General features: G+C 43.4%; 1 protein-coding gene across 8 annotated transcripts in view; it reads right to left on the bottom strand.

The window, feature by feature from the left end:
- Positions 1-21,299, bottom strand: part of FRMD4A (FERM domain containing 4A) — a 571,779-nt gene that overhangs the window by 163,312 nt on the left and 387,168 nt on the right. For all 8 annotated transcript variants that reach the window (XR_009246201.1, XR_009246200.1, XR_009246202.1 and 5 more), the window contains one exon: positions 21,022-21,087. Coding sequence is in view for 5 of the 8 variants with exons in the window: in XM_012931059.2 (XP_012786513.2) it covers positions 21,022-21,087 (66 nt within the window). In the remaining 3 variants the exon portion in view is untranslated. The remainder of the gene's footprint in view (positions 1-21,021; positions 21,088-21,299) is intronic.

Raw genomic sequence — 21,299 nt, 5'->3', positions numbered from 1 at the left:
AAATACTTCCCAAGGCTACCCACTATGTGCATGGGGAAAGGGTGCCAGAATTCAAACCTGCACATGACTCTATCCAGAGGGTAAGCTTTTCTTACATCTGTGGCTCCTCAATTCTGAGTCAGTGGTGAACCAAGGAAATAATGTAAACTTTAAATAACAATAAATGTATCCTATTTTAAAGACTACCTTTTACTCTGATTGTATGCTCTTTTTTGATGTTTTTCTTTTTCAGCATATAAATGAAGCCTAACATAGACAATAATATTCATTTATACCCTGAATTTGACAAAAAAAGAAAAGCAATCAAGCAATTCAAGCTCTACTTTCATTTTATCTCTACATTTTCTAGGCTCTTGGGTCCAAAAGCCTGAACTGCTGCATCAACTTTTATTGTAAGCTTCTTGGGAAAGGCAAAATGTACGCTCAGCTCTTGCAGTCTTAAGGAACCATGAGGTGGGTGGCATGCAAGTACCACAGGCACCTGCCCTGGGTCAGCCTGGCTCTGTCACTGGACCCTGCTCCCAGCTTAGTTCTTTCTGTTGGGGCTGCTGCAGATGGTGGCTAAGGAAGTGCCTGCCAGCCAGCATGCCTCCTTGCCTGCTTCCCTCCCCCCCCCCTCTGACCTTCCCTTTCTCCTTCCCCCCACTCCCACCCTTCCTTCCTTCCTTCCTTTCTTAAGATTTATTTATTTAAAATGCCGAGAGACACAGTGGGGAAACAGAGAGCTTCCATCCACTGTTTTGTCCCTCTCTGCCAATGGCTGCAATGCAGGTATCGTTCATTGCCTTCTCGGGTGCATTAGCAGAGAGCTAGACTGGAAGTGCAGCAGCCAGGATCCCAACTGGCACCTACATGAGATGTCAGCATTGCAGGTGCCAATCTAACCCGATGTGTCAGAATGCCCGGCCTGATAAAGTACATTTCTAACATGTTCTCAAGTGCTGCTATGCTGGCAGGCACTTAGAGAACATTCCAGAATCATTGGTTTCAACAGTTGCATCTGTCCTATTTCCCTTGGCAGGGACTGGTTCAGATAGAGGAATGTGGACCTACTCCAGGCTGGGGTGGAGTAGGGTTTTTTTTTTTTTTTTAAGATTTATTCATGTGAGGAGAGACATATGGGAAATTTTCCTTCTACAATGAAAAGGGTTATGAGTAGAAAATCTCCCTTTCCTGTTACACTGTTGTTTGGATGTGGTGACCAGTCAAGCATTCACTCTGTGAAGAACACACGTCACGGAGGCTACAGAACTCACCTAGAATGTGACTGTATGCAAAGGGGAACATTTGCTCCTTGCTCATGAGTACACTTTGGGAAGAGCCATGTTGTTGCATTCAGGATTATGAGGTAGCTCTGCTCTCTAGATGTATGCACTGTATGTGACTCCATGTGTGCAAGCATGCATGTATGTGTTACATGAGCATGTCGATATCATACAAGTAAGTGTGTGTATGTACGGGTCTTTTGTGTGTGAGTGTGTGTATATAGTATGTGCAGATGTTTGATACACTTCATGTTAAAAGTATTTCCATATTATAGCATGCACTAATTTACACATAGATTTTACAAACAAAAATTTACTCACACTTTCCTGGCTCTGTGGCTCTTTTGTGGCAAAATGAAATGGAGTACTGAAGGTTATTACAATCCCAAAATATCTTTGCAGGAAACAGTTATGAGTCTACTGATAGTCTTTTTGTTGTTTTATAAATCACCAATGCTATTATACTCATAAGAGTCAGAAAGGCCAAAGCAAAGGAATGTATTTAAGATTTTTATACTGTCCTACCAACATATGGCTCACTTTATTGTAGTAATATATCTTGAGATCCATCAACAATATAAAATTTACAAATCATTGTACTCATCTATTACCACTCTCAAAGGACTCCACATGAAATTTTAAAACCTCATTCCCCAGAAGAAAAAAAAATTCCTTGGTCCATTTGAAATGGCAGTTAGGCCTTTTCTGGGAAAGGCAGTTCTCCTGGGAACTGTCAAGGGCAGCTGGGATGCCAACAGACCTTGTCAGCCACATGCCTTTCTCAGACTGGCACAGACAGAATTACAGTTGAATAGACTAACATGTGCAGCTTCACATCACAACACTGGGCTGGAGGGCTGAGTGTTTGGCACTGCGGACTAAAATGTTGCTTGGGACACCAGCAACTCCTATCAGAGTGTGTGAGTGCACTCTCAGCTCTGCTCCCCATGGCAACTTCCTGGTAATGTGCATTCTGGGAGGCAGCAGGTGATGACACAAGTACTTGGGTCCTTGCCACTCACCTAACAGACCCAGACCGAGCTCTTGCCTTTGGCTTGGCCTAGCCCTGCTGTTGCAGGCATTTTGGGGCATGAACAAGGGGATGCGGGAATCTCTCTCTTATTCTTTTTCTGTTTGTCTCTCAAATAAACAAAAAAGTGGGTTAAAAAAGCAAAAGCAAAAATCTTATAAAAACTGGATTAGTGTATTACAACCTCTGTGAAGGATACATGCCCTACTGAGAAATGCCAATGGCTGCATGAATTGTAACTTGAGTCTGTGAGTAATGGGCTATGGAATCCAATCCCTACCTCACTTACAAGGGAAAGAGTATGCCTTCAGCTTTTACCTTTTCATGGCTCACAGCTAACATGATCTGTTTGTATACAACTGTGCTTTGGTATCCTTTTGATACAAGGATAGGCCATTTACAAGATACTGGGATGCAGCCATCATTCTTTTTTTTTTTTTTTTTTTGTAATCTATGCCCAAGAATGATGAGTGATTATTTTGCCTTGATATAATTAGAACACAAAACCAAATCCACTTTTCCCAATAGCTATTTCGATTCTGTATGAGTTTATATACATACATATGTAACCTGACTGTCCTCCTGTGACCTTATCACGTTAGTTATATGACACTGGATGGCTGAGTAGCAACAACTAGTGTGCCGAAAAGATCAAAGGCATGATGTGTTGGGGAGCGTGGAAGCTTAGGCAGTTAAGGCATTTTGGATGGACTGTCAACCCATCACTTGTCAAATGAACTTACTCTGAACTCTATAAATACTCCATTATGCTTTGCATGGAGTCATATGGAAGACCAAATTATTATGAATAATGGCACTATACATTATATAGCATTTCAGTCTCCTAAATGTATTCCCCCAACCAAGGCAGTTAACACTCCTCCCTCACAGATGAGTAGCAAGACTTGCTCAGGTTACCATGGCTACTAAGTGGTCTAGTCTCTGACACTCCCTTTAGAGACACCTACTACGTGCAAGGGAGTCTTATGGGCACTTTCCAAGTTGTCATTCATTTAGTCCTAACTGCAAGTCTGTGAGGCACATTAAAACCAATTTATGGGTGAGATGACAGCAAAACGACTTGAGTCAGCTTCCTGTCCCCATACACAGGTGAAGAGTCAACACTTAAAGAGGTTGTGCAACTGACCAAGGTCATGGAGATACTAAGTATTTGCACATGGATTTGAAGCCAAGCCATCTGGACCCAGAGCCTGTACACCTGTCACATGGGCACCAACTCTAACTTTGGAGCTAGGTGGCCTGATTTTGAGCTGATTCTCTACTATTTCATGATACTTTGAGTAAGCTACTTAACTTCTAAGTGCCCCAATTTCTCATTCAGGAACATGGAAGCAGAAGCAGGGTTCCACCTGAGTTAATGGTGTTGACTACACAACTGAGCATACATTAAGCACTTACAACAGTGTCTTGAACAAAAGTAAGTATTCAGATATGTACAGCAGGCTGGGATGCCACTTCTAATGCTGACACTGCATTTCAGAATGCCAGCTTAAATCCTGGCTGTTCTGTTAGTGATCCAGGTTCCTGCTTGCATGTGTGGAAAGGCAGGAGACAATGGCCCAAGTACTTAGGTTTCCAGCATTCATGTAGGAGACAAGGAGGGTAGGGAGAAAACTGAATCCAGAGTAGTTAGCGTCTACACGAGGGTATCCAGGCAAGTGGAAAAGGAGGTTGTTTGCTTAAAAAGGAAATAATACTGGTAGGATGCAAGAGTGGAAATGATGTTGAGGAGTAAGTTAAAAAGGAGAGTAAGTGGCAAGTACTGTGGCACCAGAGGCTATGCCACTGTTTGGGACATCCATATCTCAAACAAAGTATCTGGCTCAAGTCCTTGCTATTCCATGCTTTGGACACAGCTTCCTGCTAATGCATCAGGAAGGTAGCAGATGATATCTCAAATAATTTGATTCCTGTACCCACATGGGAGGCCCAGATGGTGGTCTTAGTTTCAACTTTCAGCCTGATCTAGCCCATATATTGTGGGTTTTTGGGAAAGTGAACTATCAGATGGAAGACCTCTCTCTCTTTCTCACCCCTTTCCCCTAAACCCTACTTTGCTCTCTCCACTCCCCACAGCTCTAACACTCTTTCAAATAAGTAATAAATTTATCTTATTTGGGCCTGGCAGCGTGGCCTAGTAGCTAAAGTCCTTGCCCTGAACACGCCAGGATCCCATATGGGCGCTGGTTCTAATCCCAGCAGCTCCACTTCCCATCCAGCTCCCTGCTTGTGGCCTGGGAAAGCAGTCGAGGACAGCCCAAAGCCTTGGGACCCTGCACCCCGTGGGAGACCCAGAAGAGGTTCCTGGTTCCTGGCTTCAGATTGGCGCAGCACCAGCCATTGCGCTCATTTGGGGAGTGAATCATCAGACAGAAGATCTTCCTGTCTCTCCTCCTCCATGTATTTCTGATTTTCCAATAAAAATAACAAATAAATCTTTAAAAAAAAGTAATAAATTAATCTTATTTCAAAGAAGACAAGTGGGAGCTCTAAAGCCTGGCTAATTTGGAGAACTGCATGCTCACTTGCAAAGCAGGTACAAGAGAACATCGCTTGGATTTGCCGGGGAAGAGGGACATGCTTGGGTCAGGTGTGTGAAGTTGCAGGTGCTGCCAGGGGGTGGGCTACAAAGACCCCACAGGCAGCTGGAGGTGTGGGAGCAGGGCGTTGGCAAGATTTGGAATCCTTTCACACTGCTTGGGTAGCTAAATTGCTTAGCTCTGTGCTGATCATGTGACATGGAGGAGACCAGGAATGAAAAGGCCCAGGGGAAGGTCCTGTGAGGTAGAAGACAGCAGAGCAGTGGAGACTTCCTCAGGCTCCTGGGGTCCTTCCTCTAGCAGAGAACCCAAGGGGAGGAGGGGCCGTCCCAGCCACCGGACAGCCCCCCTCCACACACACACCTGAAGACACCATAAACCTACATAACTACTTCTCATCTCTAGATATGAACTCGCAGTCCAAATGGAGGAAGAGATATGTCAGCATATTTGGATAATGGATTTCAGGCAGTGACCAAATAAGCATGTCTTTGAACAGAGCAATGAACCAGAAACTGATCTGTGAGTTACAAATACAAACGCAAAGTCAATGCCAGATGTGTTAATGCCCATGTTCACATCACCTCATCCTTTCCATGAGGGCCAGTTTCTTTTCTTCTCTAATATTTTCCTTTAGGGTGATTGCACACTTTGTTTTTTTACATATTTTAAAAGATTTATTCAAAAGGCTAAGTGAGAAAGTCTCCCATCCAATGGTTCACACCCCAAATAGCTGCAATGGTCAGAGCTGGTCCAGGCTGAAGCCAGGAACTCCCATCTGATCTCCCATGCGAGTAGCAGGGGTCCAAGCATTCGGGCCACCTTCCACTGCCTTCCAGGTGCATTAGCAGGGAGCTGGATGGGAAGTGGCTAGGACTCAAACTGATGCCCATATGGGATGTCAGTGTCGCAGGAGGTAACCTAAGCCATTATGTCATAATGTTGGCCTCCATGCGATGCTGCTTCAACATGTGTGCTTTCCTGTGGAACAGCCTGCTGTAAACAAATTCTTCATGCATTGCTGAGCTGCGCTGTGTGCCGAGTTCATTTTATGTTCCCCATCCCCTTCTCCCTGGGTCGGCAGGAAGAAGCAGCTGGAAGTACATGGTCTAACAGCCATCTCCTGAGGTCCCTCCCTGCACACACTCTTACAGGGACTCTAGAAAATAGAGGGAAATGATTTCATAAAGGGATCAAGGGGAAAAAACCTCAGGAGTAAAACAAAAGCCAAAACTCAAACACAGAAAACACTGGCCCAGGGGCTGACCCAGGCCTGGGAGAGCAGGAACTGGGCTGTCACCCCTCTCCCCTCTTCTCCCTCCTATCGCTCCCTCATTGCAAGGACAGGGAATTATTATCCTTCTAGCAGGACCAAGTTGGCCAACTAGTCACAATTCCAAATAACTCCAATACTCCTTTTTATATGGCTAAAAAACTAACATGAAGGAGGAAATGGGGCGCAGAAATGGGGTGTGTGAGGGGAGAGAGGAGCAAAGCAGGGTGTTGCTAAGCAACCAGCAGCCTGGGCAGGTCTGCTCTGGAGCTGGGGATGTAGAGATGACCTCCTCCTCTCCCTCACCTGTGCCTGGCTAAGCTGTCTGGCCCTGGAGCTGTGGGTTAGGGCATGGGGATCCCAGACTACTACAACTTCAACCTTCTGCATCCAGATACTCCAGCTCCTCTCTCATCCCCCTCAGGGAGGCTAGGCTTTGCCTTTGTTCTCAGCCATCACAGAAAGAGCTCAGCAAGCTTTCACTGAACAGCCCAGTTGCAGAGGAGAGAGGGATAGGGCTACCCCTGCTCCCCACACGGGTACCGCTGAACGGCTGGTGTCCCCCAAGGGCATAGTTTAGGCACTCTTCATTAGTAGACTTTGTAGGATGAGGATAGTGACAATTTTCTATCTGTCCTCTGTATCTGCACATTGATTGGTTTCACCAGGTGCCTGCAAAATGTTGTCAACCCCACCCCCACCCCCACCGTGGGGTCTGTAAAGACATCTGCTTTGCCCATTTGGTGGTGTGCCCAGCTCTGTCAAGGAGCCTCATAAATGCTGATGGCATCATGTTCAGGTTTGAGGTCAGCCTGGTGTGATGTTGCTCGGCTCCCCTTTGGCTATTGTTTTAGGAGAGATGGCCTGGTGACTGGGGAGGTCTGGGACAGACGGTCTGAGACACTAAAACCTGGTGTCTGCTCCCCCAGCTTCCAGAGCTTCTCATGGCTCGGCACAGACTCCTGGTGGACTCAGCCCAGACAGGACAGATGGCAGCCATGCATCATGCTTCAGGAGAGACCCCAGCAAGCAAATCAGAAGATGATCTCCTGCCCCTGCACCCAGCTGAGAAGATGCACAGTCAGCTTTTTTTTCCCCTTCTTTTTGGGAGAACACACGCCTTAGGGGGGAATTCCTGGTTTAACTTGGTAGAAAACTAGTTCATGGTATTTTTTTTTTTTAAACAAAGGCTATAGACCACAGTAGTGGCTGGGGGAAGGGGGAGTCAATGAGGCCGAGTGTTTCAGAGGGCTGTGCCCTAGAGATCTACCATCTTTAAGAGGCCAGTTAGGGGCCAGCATAGGAGGATAAGCCTCTGCATGTGGTGCTAGCATTTCATAGGGCATCATTTTTAGTCCTGACTTATCCATTTTGCAATCCAGCTCCCTGCTTATGGCCTAGGAAAGCAAAGGAGGATGGCTCAGCACCTTGAGTCCCTGCATCCTTGTGAGAAACCCAGAGGAATCCTGGCTTTGGATTAGCTCAGCTCCAGCCATTGTGGCCATTTGGGAAGTAAACTGGCAGATCTCTGTCTCTCCTTTTCTCTCTAATTCTGCCTTTCCAATAAAAATAAATCTTTTTTAAAAGAAGCTATTAAGAGTTTTTTTTTTCCTATTACATTATCCTCCTGAAGGTTTACCTTGTCCTCAATGTCGCTTCCAGTAGACCCCACATGAGCTCAGCTAACCTTTAAGGTAGAATGTTCCAAGCACCACCATCAGACACACAGGCTGGGAAGGCGGCACTGACCTTCATCTACTGCCATTTGGGAATCCTCCACACCTGTTAAGCTGAGGCTTCTACGTGAGGGGAAAATCCCTCATCTTTTCAGGTTACCTGCTTAAATCTTTTCTAGACAGATTAAGAGCTCAAAGCAGCAAATTGATCTGGGCAAACCCATTTTCAGTGGCAGACCTGAGATGAGGCTCAAAGTTTTAACTTTCCCTCACTGGTGCTGCTGATGGGGAAAGGACAAACTAGCAGGTGAACGCCCAGCCTCATCATGGTGGAGTGAAAAGAGGGCAGGCTACCATGCAGTATTATTCATATATCTGAATATCTCTAAGCAATTCTATCACATTCATCATCATTTATTTTCATTTGATTTTCTCTTTCCTTCCCAGGTAGTTGTTCAACAAAAACATAATATGAGAAGCGGGTGTTTAGTCTAGTAATTAAAATGCCCAGAGTACATTTATTTGAGCCCCTGCTTTGGCTCCAGATTCCATCTTCCTGCTAATGCCAACCCTGAGAGGCAGCAGGTGATGGCACAAGAAATTGAGTCCCTGCCATTCATATGGGAAATCTGGATGAATTCCTGGCTCTTGCCCTGGCCCAGTCCTGGCCATTGTGGACATGTGGGAAGTGAACCAGCACTTAGGAATATTTGTTCACTTTCCTGCTCTTTCTATGTTTGTCTGCCTTTCAAACAAAATGTGTAAACATGCGTGTGCTCATATAAAACATGAATTTTTACTAGTCATACTTAAAATGAAAAAGAAACATGCAAGGTTAACTTTCACTATATATCATCTTTCCTCTAACATAACCCAAACATTATCATTTCATCACAAAATTAATATGAAAATCATGATAAGAACTTTACTTTTTTCCCACACAGTCCTTAGCATCTGCTGTGTATCTCATGCTCACAGCACATCTCAATTTGCACTGGACATGTCCCAAGTGCTCAATAATCCCACATGGCTACTGGCCCACACTGTGTAGCCTCAGATCTCTCCTGATGCTTCCAGCCCAGAGGTTTCTCAGAATTGGGAACACCATGTAATCTTCAGCAACAATCTAGTTACCTTTCATTTTCTTGGAAACCACTGCATAGTTAATTCTACTCCATTTCCCAGAATGATGGGACTCTTAGTTCCTCTATTTCACCAGAAAGAGGCAGTTGTAACTGCCCTGTGTCCACTGAGCCATTGGGTCAGAGGGGAAAGACGCCATAATCCTGAGACAACTGGGAATTCAGAACACAGCCTTGCATAGGTAGGCAGACTACCGCACACATAGTCCTTGTGCAGACCTGGGAGGTGGAGAGCAGGTCACCTGGGTGTTAGCACTGAAGTGTGGGAGTACCACCAGTGGAGAACGCAGTCACACATCTAAGTGATGTGAAAAAGCAATGCAGTGACACACTCAGGAGCAGGGGGTTGACGTCTGTTTTTCTCATGCTGGCCTGTCTTCCTGTGAGACAGGATACAGCATCGTACCAAAAGCCTCCAGAGAAATCACTAAGGAAGGACCACACCTCATCCATTCCATTCCAATGAAAACGCTACTCTATTTTTAAGAAATTCAGCACAGAGAAGCCAGAACTTTCCTTATTAACAGCTGCCCATACCCTATCAGATTCTTCTCAAAATCTTACTTGAGTTATTCTCATTACAGCAAAAGCAACATTTCCTCCTCTCTGCTTTTAAAATCTGTCTCAATATGCACGAGGATCATCGTAAAAAGAAGGAAAGAAAAAATACTTCTAAAGACACTGTGGAATAAAAAAAAGATGTAAAGTTCAGCTGAACACAAAACATGCCTGGCACCTGCTTCCTTGGATACGAAAACATCAGAGAGAGGTTGGGTTAGGGAAGTGGGCTATGGTGGCCTCTCTTGTCTTAACAGATGATTTGTCAACAAATCTCTAACCAGAGGAAACAGAGTAAAAGGCATCATCTGTGGGCTGTCAGGAGAGTGATCTGGGGGTATAACCTGGGGCACCCCCACAGTCGAGGCTGATGGCATGAGCTGCTGCCCAGCACTCATGGCATCCTTCCGCTGAGGTTAGGTGGAACTGATGGACTCGAGGTGCCACACGGCAAAGATGTGAGTTGGGAAACTGCCTGTAGACTGAGTTTTAATTCTTAGTATGTCACTCTTGACCTTTTGCTCACCTCCCTTCCTGGGTAACATGCAATTTACTTAGTGCGTTTGGGTATACGGAAGCACAGGTTCCACTCAGTCATCTCAACATATCAGACCTTAACACTCTGGCCATTTTTCTCTACGAGTCAGAAAAGATGAATGTTATGATTGAGTTACCAGGTTTCCCCCACCACATAGGATCATGTGTGCTTTCGGTGTAATTTCCAGTATCCTTCTGTTGGGAGGTAACGTGACTTGGGCATTGCCCTGTTTCTCAAGAGCTGAGCCGTAGCCTCTGAGGAATCTTCCCTAAGTCAGTGGTTAAAAACTAACTCCCATCCCTGTGACTGCTTATTAGTGTCTTTCAGCTGGTCATACTGTCTGCGTCTCTGTGGGAGACTAACACTTCCTCCAAACCTGCCTGTCATTATCTTACAAACCTTTATGGGTCAATGCAGATGCTTTTGCTGTCCCTCCCTGCCCCAACTCCAGGTTGAAAGATTAGAGACAGGCTCTTCCTAGTCTACAGATACTCTGATCTCATCCTTAACAACACTATACGCATTTAATATACATGGGTGAGGGAGTACAAGTGAATTCACATGTTTTTGCTCTGTGAATACAAAATACCAACAAGAATAATTCAAGTTCAAAGTGTTTTTGTGCTATTAAGAACCTCAATATGGGCCCAAGTGAGTAAGAGATGGAACTTCCCCTTTGAAAGAATTTCGGGGCTGGCATTGTGGCATAGATGGTAAAGCCACAGCCTGTGATGCCGGCATCCCATAGCTGTGCTACTAGTGACCCAGCTCCCTGCTGAAGACCAGGAAAAGCAGCAGAAGATGGTCCAAGTGTTTGCGCTCCTGATACCCATGTGAGAGACAGCTCCTGGAATTTATCTTCAGCCTGGTCCAGCCCAGGCTGTTGAGCCATTTTGGAAGTAAACCAATGGATAGAAGATCTCTCTCTCTCTTTCTCTCTCTCTGTAATTCTGCCTTTCAAAATAAATAAGTATATCATACTTTTTTAAAGAAAGGATTTGGCTAAAAGGATTTAATCCAGGATAGTCATATATTTAATTGACACCCCCCTCTTGTTTCTCACAGTTTTGCTAAAGCCCAATATGCAATGGAGTTTAAAGATTCTCTTTCATATATGATCATGCGATTTATACTGTTTTGGTCAATGTCAGACTACACATACAGAGACAATCTTGTAAGGTTGTATCACCTAGTGATATCATAGCTGTCTTAGTTTGTGGAAGTACAAGGTTACTTAGCACAATGACAAAATTGCCTTGCGAAGGGCTTCATATCCCAGCCATTAAGCAAACCATGACTATACAAAGAGAGCCCTTGATATCCTCAGGGGACTAGTTCTACAGTCACTCCCACCTCACAGGGAGGAGCAAGTCCCTTGCATAAAATGTTGAAGCTTCTGCATGTAATCTACAAATGTTTTCTTATACACCTTACATCATCTCTAGATTGCTCATAATACCTAGTATAATACAGATGGTTGTAAAGTTGCAGTGTTTTGGGATTGGTATGGTGATGCAGCATGTTATCCCTGAGCCCGCAATGCTGGCATCTGTATGGGCACCAGTTCTAATCCTGGCTGCTCCACTTCCTGATATAGCTCTCTGTTTATGGTCTGGGAAAGCAGCAGAGGATAGCCCAAGTCCCTGGGTCCCTTCATCCATGTTGACCTGGAGGAATTTCCTGTCTTTGGATCAGCTCAGCTCAGACCGTTGTAGCCCATTTGGGGAGTGAACCAGCAGATGGAAGATCTCTGTCTCTTCCCTCGCTCTCTTCTTTCTGTGACTTTCAAGTTAGATAAATAAACCTTAAAAGTTTGCATTGTTTAGGGACCAAGGATAAGAAAAAAAGTCTGTATTTGCTTTATACAAATCTAATTTTTCCTGAATAATTTTGGTCCACAGTTCACTTGAAGAAGCCATGGGTGCAGAGTCCACAGATATGTAAGAGCTATCTGCATGGTTCTTTTGTTTTTTGTTTTTTTTTTGTTTTTTGCTAAATTAAATTCCTTGACAAGCAATGGGTTCAATGGCAAGAAATCCTTGGGGGGAAAATAATCACAAAACACCTGAGGGTTCACCCACTTTTTCTTTTAGCAAGTATTTATGAATAACATTATGTACCAGGCATTGGAGACACACAATGGTCAAGAATGAGCCCTCAAACTGTTACAGTCCTTGGGAAAAGTATGTAAACAATTAATGACAATGAGGTATTACCATACTTTGTTTTAACAGGGGCAGACAGGACCCAGATGAGCAGAAAGCAGGAAGCTTTCATGAGGGTTCAGGAGTATGTGCCCCCACTTAGCAAACACTAGCCAGGTTTAGGAGCTAGGGCCTGGCAAAGAGAATATTCCAGGAAGTCAGACAATGCATGAAGCATGTTTTACAAGGGGTTGGAAAGAAGAACAACTTTGCTCCTTTACTTTAACTCCACGTTTTCTTGACTTTCATAAAGTTGAGGATGACTGTTCTCATCAGCAACCATGCACGACAGTGATTAAACACATTCTCTGTGACTCAAGCCCATTTCAACTGCTCCCATTCATAACTTCCCCACTGTAGGCTGGCCAGCTGACAGTAACTGCTATGTGAGATTCTACTTCCTGTGTCAAAAGGTGGCTCCTTTCTAAGTTTGGATTTAAACAGAACATAAAAACACCCCAGACCACTCACTTATCAACTCCACACACTGACCCTTAACGAGTGCAACTTTCAATGTTGCTGAATGATTCTGCTATGAGGAGACCTTGTTCCACTTTGCCATTCCCTTCATCACCCCATGCCTCCAAGTCCAAACCACAAAACTCAATTTCATAAGCCAGTAAGGCAAGGAATTGAGCTAACAAGGACATAATCAAAGGTGGCAGAACTCTATACACAGGGACACATTAATCACAAAATTTCCTTATATAGTGGAAAAACTATAAAAACATTAAATGTGCTCATATGGGTGAATGATTAAATGATAATAACATATCCATTCCTGGAATTTATGTGACTATTAACAATGATGACTACCTTGGAAAATGCTTGTAAAAGGCAACAGTAAGCGGAGAAATAAAATGCGCAGAATCATACATGTGCCATGATCACAACCATTCAAAAAAATTTAAATATGGAAAATGCTGGAAAGAAATCCACCAAAACAAGAATAGCACTTGAATTAGTGTACTATGATTATGGGCCCTGTCTTATTTTCTCTCTCTCTCTCTCTTTTTTTTTTTTTTTAGCAAATCCATACATAAAACACATAGTAAAAATTTGTATCTATTTTTATTATATTTGAAAGGCAGAAAGGCAGAGATAGAGGTCTTTCATCTGCTGGTTCACTTCCCAAATGCCAGCCACAGAGCCAGGGCTGGACCAGCCTGAAGCCAGGAGCCTGCAACACCATCCAGCGCTCCTATGCAAGTGGCAAGGATCCAAGCCACATGAGCCATTGTCTGTTGCCTTTGAGGATGCACATTAGCAAGAAGCTGGATCTGCAGAACAGCCAGAATATGAACCATGCATTTCAAAGTGGGATGTAGGCGTTCTGAGCGGCAACTGTGCAAAAGCCCTCCCCATTTTCTCTATTTCTTATACTACATTTATAATGTTTTAAAATTCTGAACACTATAAAGAGTATTAATTCTTAAGACATTGTGGGATAGCAGATAAATTGCTACCTGCGATGCTGGTATCCCATAGTGGGTACTGATTAGAGTCCTGGCTACCCTACTTTTGATCCAGCTCCCTGCTAATGATTTGGGAAAACCAGTGCAAGATGGCCCATGTGGGAGAACCAAACGAAGCTCCAGGTTCCCGGCTCAGGCCTGGCTTTTGCAGCCATCTGGATGGTCACCAGCAGATGGAAGATCTCTGTATTTCTTCTTTTTTTCTTTTTTAAAAAAGATTTATCTAATTTTTATTGGAAAGTCAGATATCCAGAGAGGAGGAGAGACAAAGATGTTCCGTCCGATGATTCACTCCCCAAGTGAGTGCAACAGCTGGTGCTGCACCGATCCAAAGCCAGGAGCCAGGAACCTCCTCCGGGTCTCCTACACGGATGCAGAGTCCCAAGGCTTTTTGGCCGTCCTCAACTGCTTTCCCAGGCCACAAGCAGGGGGCTGGATGGGAAATGGAGCTGCTGGGATTAGAACCGGTGCCCATATGGGATCCCGGGCTGTAGGAGGACATTGTGACCCGAAAAGGTCAGTGAGCACAGGACTACAGTTGGTTGGATAATATTTGGAGGAGAATAACCAAATGGCTACTTTTTGTATACCTTATTGGATATCATCTGCATATGTATATGAGAACACCTGGTGGAATATACAAGACAAAAGGAGTTCCAAACAAGCATTAATGGTTTTGTTGATAAGCTCAGCACTTCCTCCCTTATCCTATATGACCCTCAGAGTATAAAGTCTGATGCTACTAATAAACCTCGGCTTTTGACCATCAGTCAGGGGTCCACGCGTGTTATTATCGGCTCCGTGCACCAAGTCCATCGCTGCGGGACAGCGACAACTGGCGCCTGAACGGGGACTTGAAAGAAGAAGAGAAAGTGCAGCGGAGACCCCCACAGAAAGTGGTGAGTGGGACAATGGGCCAGAACCAGTGTAGGGCACAGTCTTTTATCTCTCTTATGCAGAATTTTTTAGTGAAAAGTGGAACGAAGATAACTAGGCAGCAATTGCATTCTTATTTAGAGCTTGTTAGTGAATATAATCCTTGGTCTCCAGATGAATGGACACTAGAAACTGGACTTAAGAATTTTACTCAGAAAAATGGTGAAAAGGCCGGAAGGATAGAAGATATTCAAGTTAGTTTTTGGATTATATCGGCTTTAATTAGAGCTATTATTATAATTTTAGAAGGGGAATTTGCAAGAAATTCCTCTAAGGGGAGACACCCCCAAAATGTAGCTAAAAAAGAAGTGTTTCATAGTACGAACAAGGAAGAAAGAGAAAGGGAATCCTTAAGAGGCCCACCTAACAGGAAAGGACGCTGTAATATGGCTAAAAAAGAAACGCCTCATAGTACAGATGAGGAGGATGGCAAAGAGGAGCCCGTGAGAGATTTCCCTAACGGGAGACGCCACCGTAATGTGGCTAGGAAAGAAATGGCTTCTACTACAGATGAAGATGAGAAAGAACGTGTGAGAGACCCTCCCACGAGGAGATGCCACTGTAATGCAGCTAAAAGAGAAAGGCCTTACACTACAGATGTGGAAATTAGGAAAAGAAAGCTTGGAAGATGTTATAATGTGATTGAAAATGAAATTAGAACTAAGAAAAAGAAAATTTTCAGTGTTAAACCACAGGATTTCTCTAGTGAGGTAAATGAGGCTGGGATAAAGCAACAGTTAAATATCAGCCCATGCCGTCTTGCTCTTAAATCTGATCAAAAACGTTTCCAAATGACTGATGTTCCCCGGAGACCTCATGAATTCCGATTGCTTTTTCCAATCATACTTAGTCAAGAAAATAACCAACCTACCTATGAGAGCCTAGATGTTAATGCCATCATAGCTTTTAAAAAGGCTTGTGTGTCCTATGGACCTACTTCTTCTTATGTGTGGGAATATTTAAATGGCTGGAGCCAGGGAGCAAACTGGATTCCTTATGATTTTGAAGTAATAGCAAAAGTAGGGTTTTCTCCTTCTCAATATTTACAATGGAAAATGTGGAGAAGCGATATGGCTAAAGAAAAACTGCGAACCTTAGGAGCATCAGGTCGGCAACTCCCTGGTGGAGGACAACTGACTTATGATATGTTGGTTGGAGATGGACAGTGGGTTACTACAGAGCAACAGATACAGCTACCTCAAGCTGTGCTCATGCATATACGAGACGTAGCATTGTGGGCATGGGAGAAAATTGAGACTGGGTCTGAATTTGCAGGCAGTTATACAAAAGTCATTCAAGGAGCCAGAGAATCTTATGCTGATTTTGTAAGACGTTTGACAGACTCTATAGAAAAACAAGTTAGGGGAGAAGGCACTAGGAAATTGTTGTTAAAGCAACTGGCCTTTGATAATGCGAATGAGGACTGCCAGGCTGTTATTCGTCCTATAAAAGAAAGAGAGGATCTTCTGGGTTACCTGAAAGCCTGTCGCAACATAGGGACATTTAAGCACCGTGCCCGCCTAGCAGCACTTGAAACTTTTGCTATTCAAAAACAAATGAAGGCTAAATGTTTTAATTGTGGCAAGCCAGGACACCTTAGAAAAGATTGCGGAATGCTTCCTTCAACTCAAAAATACCCTGCGGATGCTTTTAACAGTCACTCCCCTGGAATATGTCCTAAGTGCCGAAGAGGCCAACACTGGAAAAAAGAATGTAAATCCAAATTTGACCATGATGGCAGATGCCTGTGGCCAGAAGACTCCGGGAGGGGCCAGCCCCAGGTCCCAAACATTCACAGGTTTACAAAATGGGAATCTGCAGAGAAGCTACAAACTTAAAACTGCCACTGTCTCATTGCCCCACCTGTGCTCCTCACCCTGCAAGTATAAATCCTGGAGGCTGAAATTCCAATCAGTTGTGGTGTATGCATGTTATTCATATAGTGCTTTTTCCTATACAGCATTGCTTAATCATGTATACTAATTTTTAAGTACAAGTCTTTATATTAAGTTAATTTTTATGTTCACTGCCTCATTACGTTCTCATTGTTTAAAATTAACAAAAGCGATGTTCTTGCTTTAAGGAGTGTTTGGGTGATGTCATTATATCATTATAAAGTGAATGTTTGCTGTTTTGTTTCTTAATGTACCCGAGTTGTAACCGCATGTCTTTTGGAATATTTTATAATGCTGAGGAAGCTGGCCTTCAGTTTAGTGGCTAGCTTTCACAATAATCACCAATTTCAAGGTCTTTTGTTGTGGTAGATGTTTAGCAAACTGACTTCATCTGTATATCCATTGCAACTTTTGGGAGCTTGGAATTCAAAGAAGATACTAGGCTTTTGTAAATCCTGAGGGTTTTTTGGGGGGACATTTAATAAAAATGTGAAATTTTATCATAAATAATTTGGTATAAAATTGAACTCGAACACTATTTGATTATTTCAAGGTATAAGTTAATGTGCTATTCATTGTCTACAAAGTGTTTGCATGTATTAATTGCATGTATTAATGTAATTCTTGTGTTTTTGGCTGGTTATCAAATCTCTCACTGCCTTTAATGTGTCAAGGTTTTGTATTTGTTTTAAAGATATTTGAGTGATGATCTCGCATCAATAACCAATTGTAATCTATCATATGTTATGCTAATGTCAACAACAAATCTTGTTTCAGATATTTTTAGCTATCCTTAAAAAAGCATTTAAGAATTCAAAGGTTTCAAATCCTAGGGATTCCCTTGGTATTCTTACGAGGCCTCAAGAATGCCAACGGATCTATCTCCCGTTTTGTGGAGACAGTTGACCAGGCTATTGGATTATACTAAGATTTTTGCCAAATAACAAATGGAGTAAAATTTTATTGTGTCAAAACGTTGTATACATCCATGGAGTTGTGAAGGTTTAATTTTAGTTTGCGTTGCTAATTATGTATTCTTAGCATGGCTGTATTGCTGGGAAGACTGAAATTTGCAATTTTAGATTGATGGAGGGATTTCATAGCATGATCAATGTTTTTGTCTGAGTTTCTCAGTTCAAAACTATTGACTTAATGGTTTCACTTACTGGTTTTTGGTGAACACTACTACTAAGCTTGGTTGAGAATAATATTTTCAAGTCTCCAAAAGTGTGTGTGTGTGTCTGTGTGTGTGCGCGCATACATGTGTGTCTTAACATTTTGTCCTTTGTAAAAAGTTGTTTCAAATTGTTATCATGTGTTGCTGTTTGTTTATCAAGAGCAGGTTGCCTTGGGGCTGTGGCAACCTGCAGCCACGCCCAGAGCTTTCTGATAGGATTGTAAAATCACAAAGTTGTTAAAGTTATGCTTTAAAAGCAGAGGGGGGAATATGCTACCCCTGTAAATGCATTAATTTGGTCTTACTCACCTTAAATTTTGTTCAGATTTTGTCTCCTGGTGAGCACCAGCTCTGCGTCACTAGAGGCTGCTTGCAGGCCCAACACAGATGCCTTTGGTTTGATGGAGGAACCCAGCCACTCACAAGTGGAGAGGTCCTGACCCCTTGCTAACTGTGGGAAGAGGGTTTGTTTGTGTTTTTCCAGAAACTGAGCTGCAGCCTGTGTGGGTGCCAGCTGGTAATGTAAAGCCCTGGACTCCATTCACCGGAGGAAGCGCCTGCAGTAAGACAAATTCGCGACTTCATTCTGAAAGATCCATCTCCATCAAGGAGACATTGGAGGAGGAGGAGGAGACCAGACCCCTTCCAACACCGGGTGACGTGAGGGATCCTAAGAGATTGGTGCATCAAGCGCAACTGTCCTTGACATTATGATGCATTTGATAAACACTAATAATCCGTGGGAAAGGTTATGCTCTTGTCCCTAGAATTTCCTGATGGATCCTCAAAACTGGCTCATCTGACCTCGAAAGTGCTGCAACTCCCTTGAACTCAACGCTGCCCCTGGAGAAGATGGAACCCCCAGTGGAGCTGCCTCTAAGAACTGAAAAGCTAAATTTGTTTAATATTCCTCTGGTTCTACTACAGGTCAGGAGTGCAGAGAAATTATCCACCTTCTTAGAATGTTTGAGGAAGACTTTAAGTGTAACTTGTTATTTATAGATTTTAATGACCTTAGACATTAGAAAAGCCATAGAAATTTGTGGTGGCATCCAAGGACTACTCTGACACCCTCTTAAAGGAGGTTGTGTGTATAGAGCAAGGGGGATCTCAGGGTGGAGCAGGAGGATAAGAGGAGCCCTCTATTCTAGTCCCGGAGACCCCCGGAGGCCTCCCATGTGCTTTCGCTGCAGAAGCAGTGGATATCTGCCTCATCAAGGACATCGAGAACCGTATCCCGACTGCCAAGGAGATCACAAGGAAGATGAGTGCCCTTGGAGGCCGAGAACTCTGAGGTCAGTCCTTTCCTATTGGATTTCTCACAAGGGATTGAAGCAGCCCAGTACCCTGCTCATAGGGTCTGGTGACCTGGGAACTTAAGCCAGGAGCCCCGGGAGGCACTCAGAGAGAAAAGGATTGTAGGAGGAGCTTCCTCTAGTTCTTAACTAGTTCCAGCCTTGGCTCTCAGCCCTCTCTTACACCAACCATCAGGGTTGCTTGTGAGTCCCATGTAGAGTTAAATTCTTCCTCACTCACTAAGTTGTTGGGGATTTCCCTGCTCACCTACCTAAAACTTTTCTATTCTTCAATTGTTAAATGCAAAACTGTGCTTAACCTCTATAAACTGCAAAATTTAAATTGGGTTAAGAATCTCCCTGAAAAGCTTTTATTAATTTAAAACTGTTAATGCTAAACAAGATGTAACTGTAAAGAACTTTGATGTTATGTTTGAACTCAGCTGCTATGTATGTCAATGTTGGTCTTTACACTGTTCCTGTGCCACTCTGCTTTCGGTTAAATAATATTGTTTCTCCCATTTTTCTGCTCTCCCAAGAGCATGTTTCCCCTACATACATCATTCAGGCCTAATTTTACAAAACACAGAAGGGGGATTTGTAGGAGGACATTGTGACCCGAAAAGGTCAGTGAGCACAGGACTACAGTTGGTTGGATAATATTTGGAGGAGAATAACCAAATGGCTACTTTTTGTATACCTTATTGGATATCATCTGCATATGTATATGAGAACACCTGGTGGAATATACAAGACAAAAGGAGTTCCAAACAAGCATTAATGGTTTTGTTGATAAGCTCAGCACTTCCTCCCTTATCCTATATGACCCTCAGAGTATAAAGTCTGATGCTACTAATAAACCTCGGCTTTTGACCATCAGTCAGGGGTCCACGCGTGTTATTATCGGCTCCGTGCACCAAGTCCATCGCTGCGGGACAGCGACACCGGGCGTGTTCAAGACGAGGATTTTAGCTTCTAGTCCATGCTGCCAGGCCCAGATCTCTGTATTTCTAACTCTGACTTTCAAGTAAATACATAAATCTTCAAAAAGGTTACTTTTAAGTTAGCAATTTTAACATTTTCAAATCTAAGTAGCATACCCATGCCAACATGAGCATCAGTTTGGGAAATCTCCACATTAAATTATGTTACTTTCACCCTGAATGGGCATATAGCTATTATCTCAACCCATGGATAAGATTTTGCTTGTCTTCCTGGCAAAACAGGATGAGGGGTGAGACACAATACCTCAGGAATCTTAAGGATGTCAGGTGTAATTACACAAGTTAGAGTTAACAACAGATGTGAAATGATAAGCTTTTAATATAGGATTTGGATATGTTACCATTCTTTAGGGCATCAGGTAAAACCATATTTTCAAGGGCAACCTGAACCAGAATATGATCTTTGATTCTAGTTACTTCTCTGACTTTTTTGACCTGGCATGGTCTTAGTTTAAGGATAAACGAGTTAATCACCTGTGTTTCTTAATTATGATGGCAATGTCCACTCATATGATGGGTAAGAGGGATGCCCTTTGTCTGAGAGTGGAAAAGAGAGTAGAGGCTGATTCTCTTTCTTCACAACTGTGAAAGCCTACCTTAAAAGAATGAACAGTTTCTGTCCCCTTGGATCAAGGTTGACCACTTCTGTGTTAGCTACTTATAGCAGAGTTATTTAGGCTATGTTACAGTTAACTCCTTCCAAGCAGAAAGAATAGCAATGGAAGCTGTGGAATTTCCTTTTCTGGAGATTTTTAACAATAGGTTAGATATACATCTGGCCTTGGATGCCTTAGGTATAGTGTACACAGAAACAGAATGAATAAAAATAGCAAACACACCATACACCCTGGTGTGTCCCAGTCATTCTCTCTCAGATTTTAATAGAAAGCTAAAAACAGTGTATCTTCTCCCCCTCCCATTCCAACCAATCAAAAAGCCCGACTCGCAGCAGGACTAGCAAAGACTTACAAAGGCAACCAAAAGGGACTTACCTGCACCAGGAGTTCCAGTTTCCTGTCATCAAGAAGATGGACTTGACATCGACGGCCCTCCGTCATCTATGAGGGAAGAAAAATGGTGGTCACTGAAAGTCTAGCAGCTGGACACGAGGCTCTAGGGTGCCCTGTGCTGGACCACAGCGGGCCTATTCTGGGGGAACTTTCCCTGGGAGTTGGTGCCACAGAATGCCAGGAGGTAGCAGCAATGGTGCCTTCATTTGAAAACATTGATTAAGCACTTTCTGTATGCCAAGTACTATTCTGAGAGGCAG

This window comes from Ochotona princeps, chromosome 10 (assembly GCF_030435755.1).
Source record: "Ochotona princeps isolate mOchPri1 chromosome 10, mOchPri1.hap1, whole genome shotgun sequence".
Taxonomy (NCBI): Eukaryota; Metazoa; Chordata; class Mammalia; order Lagomorpha; family Ochotonidae; genus Ochotona; species Ochotona princeps.
Note: the sequence above shows the minus strand (reverse complement) of the source record. Positions and strands in the feature narration are given on the sequence as shown.